Source organism: Arachis ipaensis, chromosome B06 (assembly GCF_000816755.2).
Source record: "Arachis ipaensis cultivar K30076 chromosome B06, Araip1.1, whole genome shotgun sequence".
NCBI classification, from domain to species: Eukaryota; Viridiplantae; Streptophyta; class Magnoliopsida; order Fabales; family Fabaceae; genus Arachis; species Arachis ipaensis.
Window position 1 is genome coordinate 3,622,618 of NC_029790.2, and position 8,707 is coordinate 3,631,324.

The window sequence follows — 8,707 nt, forward strand, 5'->3', positions numbered from 1 at the left end:
AATTAGGATTAATTAACATTATTTAGTTCTAACAATAAAAAATATTTTACAAAAATTATACATTTTCGTATCTTTATTATATACTGTATACACAGATTAGCTTTTTTGCATTACATTTTTTAGGAGAATAACAAATGTATGTCTAAGTTAATTATCTTTAGCTTGACTTAATTAGCCATTTGCCGGGATATATACTATAAAAATTCCTTATTATTTATAGATAATTCCACGTCTATGTGGTCAAGTGTCACGTCTAAAAACTAATGAACCAATAGGAATACTTGTTTGTCGATAGATATGTAATAAAGTCATTATAAATAAGTCTTGCAAGGTAAGTAATTAAATTAGCATTTATATTTATCTAATGTTGGTCTTTGCACGTTCTTGGTTCGTTTGCCAGAAATTAGACAAACCAAATGCAAGTTTACAAATAGTGAAATCACAATAAGAATTGGGTCATCATTCATCAAATAATTTTGCTTATCTTATACATATCTCTATTTTTACATGATATAATTTTGTCAATCTCACACATAAACATGACGACATTGCTAACTGAAATGTTTGCAACAATAATAGGTGCTTGACCTTTTTTTCCGTAGACATTTTCGTTCTTAACCATTGAAAAATACTTTTAAATTTCTGACCTTCACAAAGCTTTGACGGATCAATCCCTGACGGAGATATTTAGAGAGATCAGTCCTGACGGAGGCATTTGGACGGAGGAATTGATCCGTACAAGTTATTTTGTGAAGTTCAGGACCTAAAAAGAAAAACATATATATAGGAAGTTGAAGATGCATGAAGGTAATTAATTAACCCTATATATCGAAGGGAAGCATTGGAAGCTCAGAAATAAAGCTTTGTTCCAAATCAGAGAAGCCTCCCAAGTAACCACCGCCACAAACTACTTCTTCTTCTGATGAGGATATAGTTGGTGGCTTCTTCTGAATGTTGCAACAGTTTTCATGAGTGGTTGTTGGTGGTTTCCCGGTTATCCTCTGAACCAGTTCCCGGAAGTTCTGAGCTTCTGTCTTGATTATCTGCGGAGGAAACATGTGAATTATGCGTATCTTAGGGTTCTTAGTCCTTGTTTTCGATATTGTTTTGGAATCCTTGTGCATGGCTAGGGAAGAAGAATAATCACCTATGCATATCTCATTCTCATTACTATCAACCTTTCGAAGCTTGCTTTCCATCGTAGAAATATGAGAGAGAGAGAGAGAGAGAGAGAGAGAGAATACTCTTATACCTCACTTGGCTTCTGCTTTTTGTGAGAAAAGATATAAAAACAGGAAACAATTATAACAAAGGTTAGATATACACAAAAAAATGAATTATTTTAGTATTTGTCTATAACATTATATTTTTGAAAAAATTAAATCTCATTTGAAAGTGCTTTATTTGGTTATTGTATATTCTTTAATATAATTAGCTTATGAGCAATACTCTTGTATATGTAATTAAAACATAAGAATTTGATGTATTTGTTAATTAACAATTAGTATATGTTTTCTCGAAAAATGTTTGGTAACCAAAGAAAATTAGCCAAAAACAGTCATAACTTGCCTTATTTAGCATTTATTAATTGTTGCGACAATTAATAAATGCTAAATAAGACAAGTTCTGACTGTATTTTTTGTCTCTTCCCAATTGATCGCTTATATATGTAGATATATTTTGCTACCAAGAATTCGGAAATGTTTGGTAACCAAAGAAAATCAACCAAAAACAACCATAACTTACTTTATTTAACATTTATTAATTGTTGCGATAATTAATTAATGCTAAATAAAACAAATTTTGGCTGTTTTTTTTTGTCTACTTAGCATTATCCAAATTCGAAAATGTTTTTTTTTGCCTTATATATGTCTACCCAAGAATTATGCTTTTTTCGTTCACTCAAACACACAGCTTTTGCGTCCAAAAAACAAAATCGTAAACGGTTTAACCACTAAATAGTAAATGCTAATTAATCATCTAGCCTTTAAACATGTAGAAAAGCCAGAAGTTTTGTTTTCAATTGGCATATTGCTTTTGATACATATTAGCAGTTTAATAATGGTTTAATTATTCTGTTGGTTCTTATAGTTTTGTAAAAAATTTAATTAAGTTTATATATATNTTCTAATGAATAGTTGACTAATATATATAATATAAGTAACATTATATTTAATTACAAATCAAAACTATTAATTATTAGTATTGCAGGATTGAAGGATTGGGGGAAAAGAATGGAAACAATCAATTGTTTGGCAATTTTGTAGATTATCACGAAGAATTCTGTTAGGTAAACAACGTAGGTATTTCGTAGGCAAAAATAAAAATGAATTAATATTTAATTTCAGCATGGTAATGATAGATATATTTTATTTCTTATTGGTAATAGGTTTTCCAACAAAAGATTTACGCAACTTTTTATTATATCATAGAGTTAGTATCTTTTATGTGGACACAGGACATATATAGATCTTGAATGCAAGTTAATAAATAACGTGTAATAATTAATTATAATAATTTCATCAAGAAGTGAATTATAAGATGAACCATGCTAGTGATCAGCATAACATGCAAGAATAGAAATTTCCAAACAGAAACTAAAAAATATAGAGTTAAAAGAAACAGAATACTATAATAGGTTTCTATTAATTTTAGTTTTTAAGTCTAAAAATTTAAGATTAAGAATGATATGGTGAGTGGTGACATAAGAATGGTGAGTAGGAATTTATCCAAGTTGGCCAATGCCCAATTGACCGGTGGGAAGAATGGGGCGGCGGCTATGTTGTGTGTATGAATTATTGGGCTTGTGACCTGTAATGGATAACATTAGTCAAGATCCAATACGAGTGTTAGTTAACAAATCAGGGAAGAGCTTTAAGTATGAATCGTATTGGGTCGATCACGAAGATTGTGAGAAAGTAGTTATCAAAAGTTGGAGTAAGGAGAAATCAAATGGAAATAATTGGAGTAAGACGATGGAAAAAATTAAAAATTGTTGAGAGGAACTCAAGACATGGAGTAAGATGACCTTTAAAAGGGCAGATAGAAAAATTCAAAGAATGAAAGAGGAATTTAGAAGATTGTAAGCATCAGAAATTTCAGAAGAGCAACAGAAAAGGATCCTAGAGCTAAAAGAAAAGATAGCAAAACAATGGAAGCGAGAGGAAAAATTCTAGAGGCAGCGAGCTAGAATAAAATGGCTAAGATGGGGCGACAAGAACACGGCATTCTTTCATGCGACTGCTATTCAGAGAAGAGACATGAACCGTATAGAGAAATTAAAAAATAGTACGGGACAATGGCCGAATAGAAAATGGAAAATAATGGAGCACATTGAGAGCCATTTTCAGAACCTTTTCAATTCAACAAAAGGGCAGGATTTTAAAAAAACCATCAATAAGATTCCAAAAATGGTAACTAAAGAAATGAATGATGAGCTATTAAAAGAAGTTACAGAGGAAGAGATCAGAAAGGCTGTCTTTAGCATGGGAGGTCTCAAGGCACTCGGGCCTGATGGGTTGAGCGGATTGTTTTATCAGAAATACTGGGAGATCATTAAGAACGACGTGTGTGCGATAATGAAGGAATTTTTCAATAGTGGGTATATACCTGAAGAGGTGAGCGAGACAACAGTGGTCTTAATTCCTAAGACCAAGAACGCAGAGAACCTCAACCAGTTGCGACCCATTAGCTATTGCAATTTTGTCTATAAAATTTTAGCAAAAGTTCTAATATAGAGAATGAAGAAGATGATGGAAAAAGTTGTATCGCCAACTCAAAGTGCATTTGTGGGGGGTAGATTCATACAAGACAATATCATTATAGTACAAGAGGCTTATCATAGCCTTAACAGAACAGGGAGAAATAGTTCCAAAAATTTAGCAATTAAGCTAGACATGAATAAGGCTTACGATAGGCTTGAATGGGACTTCCTAGAAAAGGTCCTCACAGCCTTCGAGTTTCAAGTCAGGTGGGTGAAGTTGATGATGGCATGTGTTACAAGTGTTACCTATAGATGCAAAATTAATGGAGAGCTATCAAGAAAAATCAAGCCATATAGGGGACTTCGACAGGGCGATCCCTTATCACCGTATTTGTTTATAATGGCAGCAGAGGTGTTAACAGTCCTAATGAGTGAGGCACAAAGAGAAGAAAGGATCTCAGGATTCAAAAGAGCACCAACAGCACCCACTATCTCTCATCTACTTTTTGCGGATGACTGCATCATTTTGGTAGAAGCAAAGGAGGAGGAGATTTTTCAGATCATTATAGTTTTGAATGAATATACTGAAGCTTCGGGTCAGAAAATCAATCTAGACAAATCAAAAATCACTTTTGGATATCAAGTGCCTTTACAAACTAGAGTGAACATCAAGGAGATTCTCGGCATGGCGTCATGGGATACTCCAGAAAAATATTTGGGGCTACCAGCCAACTGGGGAAGGTCCCAAAATAGAGCTTTAGCATGGATCGAGAAGAAGGTCATAAATAAGTTTGAAGGTTGGAAAGAAAATCTATTAAGTCAAGCAGAGAAGGAAACTTTAATAAAAGCAGTTGTGCAAGCAATACCGTGTTATGCGATGAATGTGATTAGATTTTTGAAAGGCTTTTGTAGAAGGCTGAGTTCAAGAGTGGCGAGATTTTAGTGGGCTTCATCAGGAAAAGAGCGAGGCATACACTAGAAGAGCTGAAAATCTATAACAGCAAGTAAAAGAGACGGGTTGATGGGATTTAAAGATGTTGAGATTCAAAACCTAGCTTATTTGGCTAAGCAAGCTTGGAGAATTATAAAAGATCCGAATGCAACATGGGTGCAAATCCTAAAGGCTGTCTATTTCCCGAGAGAGAACTTTTGGGATACGAAGGCTTCAAGAAATGCTTTGTGGGTATGGAAGAGTATTTTACAAGGTAGGGAGCTGATCCGGAAACAAGAAAAGTGGTGTATAGGAGATGGTACTCATGTTAGTATAAGGAAGGACAATTGAACAGCGGGTAGAAAAAAAGAACTTAATTTGGGGATAGCAGATGACAAGAAAGTAAAGGAAGTAAGGAACTACTCAATGAAAGTGGCGAGTGGGACAAAACCAAAATTTACTCAATGTTTTCACAAGAGATAGCAGATAGCATAATGAGAACACCAATAAGTACAATAAAAAGGCATGACACTCTATATTGGCCTTGGAGAGAAGATGGTACGTATACAATCAAAACTGGTTATCAAGCAGCAATATTAGAGGCGCAAGAAAAAACTAAAAATGGTCCTTCAACAAGCACTGATAGAAGGGGACTATGGAATGAGATTTGGAATATGAAAGTTCCCCCAAAAATCAGAACGTTCTTATGGAAGGCAACCCAAGATATCCTGCCCGTAAATACTAACTTATATAAGAAGAAATTGATAGCTAGTCCTATTTGCCAAATGTGTAACACGGAAATTGAAACTATAGAGCATGCTCTACTTCTCTGCGAATGGACGCAAGCCACCTGGTTTGAGGTTGAATGTCAATGCACACCCACAGTAGACTCAGTAAAATCGTTCGGAGACTGGTTGGTGGAATATATAGAGAAAATAAAAAAAAACAGGGAAGAGATCATCAAGAGATGAGAATAAGTAGAATAAGATTTTTAGCTTGGGAGGTGTGGAAGACAAGAAATCAGAAAATATTTCAGCAACAGAATATTCAACCAGAATGGACAATTAAAAGAGCGAAACTGATAGAGAATTTATTTTGGAACACAACAGACCAGCAATTTGTGGAAAAGAAGAGCGAGAAAAATAGAGCAGCACACCTGATCAGATGGAGGACTCCACCGGAAGACTGGTTAAAGGCTAATGTGGATACTGCTTTTAGGAAAAAGGATGGAAAATGAGCAATATATGTGGTCATTAGGAACAATAATGAAAAAATTGTGTTAGGCTTTTCTAGAAAAATTAGTACATATTCAAGTATAACAGCTAAAGCTATAGCTATTAGGAAAGCCCTTATTATTATTGATAATTTGGATTAGGGAAAAATATTAATTGAATCAGACAATTTAAAACTAATCCAAACCGTAAAATCAAATGCTTCCATTGGAGAAACTGAAGCAATATTATAGGATATTAGAGAGCTAATAAAAAGATTACTAAATTGTGGTCTAACTTGGACACCCAGAGAAGGAAACCAGCTTGCTCACACAGTTGTTAAAATGGCAGCATCAGATTACCTTCGTCAGAACTGGAGTATGCAACCACCATTGGAGATGCGGCGTATTATCAACATGGAAGCTCAACGTTGACAACAACTATTGAAAAAGGAAAATCAATAATAAAGTTAGGAACACAATAATTCAAAAACGGTGGGAGTGAAATTTCAACGGCAGCAACAATTTGAATTGAGACAAGACATGCAATCAAATTGATATAACAAATCTTATTTTGAAGAAGTATAAAATGCAGGTCGATTACAAGAGAAAAGGGAGCGGGCTCGGTGCAGGAAACGAATTTCAAGGCAAATAGGTTGCAAATCGAAAAACACGTCATCATCAAAATTGCAAATTCAGAGGAGAGGAAGTGGAAGCTTCCATGTTTGTGCACCCTCGACGTCGGAGCTTCATTCAAAGCGCAGGCAGCAGAGGAGAGCCAATCGAAAGTCTCAGTCACAATTAGTATACCCGCAGTGGTAAATTGGAGCACAAAGCAGGGAAAAGATAGGAAGAAGATCTATATAGGCAAATAGGATGGAAATCGAAAAACACGTCATCATCAAAATTGCAAATTCAGAGGAGAGGAAGCGGAAGCTTCCATGTTTGTGCACCCTCGGCGTCGGAGCTTCATTCGAAGCGCAAGCAGTAGAGGAGACCCAACCGACCCAACCGAAAGTCTCAGTCACAATTAGTATACCCGCAGTGGTAAATCAGAGCACAAAGTAGGGAAAAAATGGGAAGAAGATCTATATACTTTTTTTTTTGGTCTTATACATTACACAACACACCCATTCACACACTACTACTACTAACATGAGTTCTATATACCTCATTTAGGATTCGAACCTGAGTGCAGCTCTTAGCGAGGCAGGTGATGCTGCCATTGATCCAAGGCCTCAGCTGCTAGATCTATATACTTTAAAATTGAATGAATTAAGAAATTTAGATTGGGTTGGGTTTGATTGGGTAATTTGGGTCTTAATGGCCTATGTCAAAAAGAAAAAGTTTATTTTTTTCAAAATTCAAACAAAAAATCAATATATAAATAAAAAAAATTAAAAAATCAAAAGCAAGCAGAAAAAGCCAAGAACCCTTTATTTAATCGATATTGACAACTATAGTTGACAGTTATACTAAAGATAATGTATATATTTTTTGAACTTATTATGTAGGTTCATATGTACACATTTTTTTTTTGGTGACTAATAAATTTTATTTTATTTTATTTTATTTTAACCAAAGATATGAGTCATATGTACACATTTGCCTTGCTTTTGCATAATTATTATATTATTTACCTGTTTTTCGTTTTCTATAATATCTAGGCATTGCAATTTGAAATTGCCGTGTCTTCTTTTTTCATTTTCTTAAACATTTGGTTATTAAAAAAAAAAAAACAATAGAAAGGAGCAGCGCATGTGCGAAGCAGATGGATAATGGATGAGTGTGTGTAGCCATAAATTCGTCTTGGGCATGATATTCTATTCCATCTGTCTCATCGTACTTTTTGGTCTACTACTATTCCATCCTCTGTGTATGTTTTTTTGGCATAAAATTCTTACAAGCTGCAATGCCTACGGCCTATGCCCTCTTCAACCATTAACTATGCAATAATTAGACGATGGTTAAATCCTCATGTTTTATCTCGTATGTTATGTGAGCGAAAAAGGGGGAAAAATATTATTAAAAGAACATTTAAAATGTAAAGGGAACTCATATTAGGAAGTGGGACAGAAGTAACTTCCGAAAAGAAACAGGAGAACCAGAAAAAAGCCACTTTCGTAGGTAGAAAAAGATGCATTGCTCTTGGAGGTGATTGATCTGATTCCTAACAAATTTCAGCACCAAATATCATTAATGATAAAGTGAAAGGCACATTATATTATTTTATTACCATGATACGATTCTTCAACATACCCATCCACGTCTACACTACTCTCCTAAGAATTTTAACTAGCAGTAGAATACCAATACAAATTGTTACAGACAGTGGTCCATAATTTTGCACCATTAACAGAATATAGGAAAATTTTGAAGTGTGCCGTCGTACCGGTGTTTCTGTGATTTTTAATCGTTGATCTTAATTATAAAAAATATATATAATATATATATAATTAAGATCAACGGTTAAAAATCACTGATATACCGGTATGACGGTACACTTGAAAATCTTCCAACAATATATACTACTAATGACTTGGAATCAAAAGCCATGAGTGACAAAATAAGAACAAGCTTCAACCAGAATAAGAACTAACACACAGTTGACATGCACCAATTTGAAACCATTGGGCAATAATCTAACTGTTTAACACATGCCATGTCTTATTCTGCAATCAAGCAAACTATAAAACTACTTTTAACTACCAATATCAGGGTTCAATAGAATTATTCCCAATAATCAACCATCCTAATTGGCAGAATGGAAACTTTAAACTAAACAACTTTTCCGACCAAACACACCACAACTTGGACAGCAGCTCTAGTCATCACAACTTATTGTTGTACCAGAATACACCTT

General features: G+C 34.3%; 1 protein-coding gene across 1 annotated transcript in view; it reads right to left on the reverse strand.

The window, feature by feature from the left end:
* Window positions 8,041–8,707, reverse strand: part of LOC107645414 (omega-6 fatty acid desaturase, endoplasmic reticulum isozyme 2) — a gene marked incomplete in the record, with an annotated part of 5,603 nt that continues 4,936 nt past the window's right edge. The window contains 1 exon segment of the mRNA XM_016349428.2: window positions 8,041–8,707. Within this exon segment, the coding sequence (XP_016204914.1) occupies window positions 8,676–8,707 (32 nt within the window).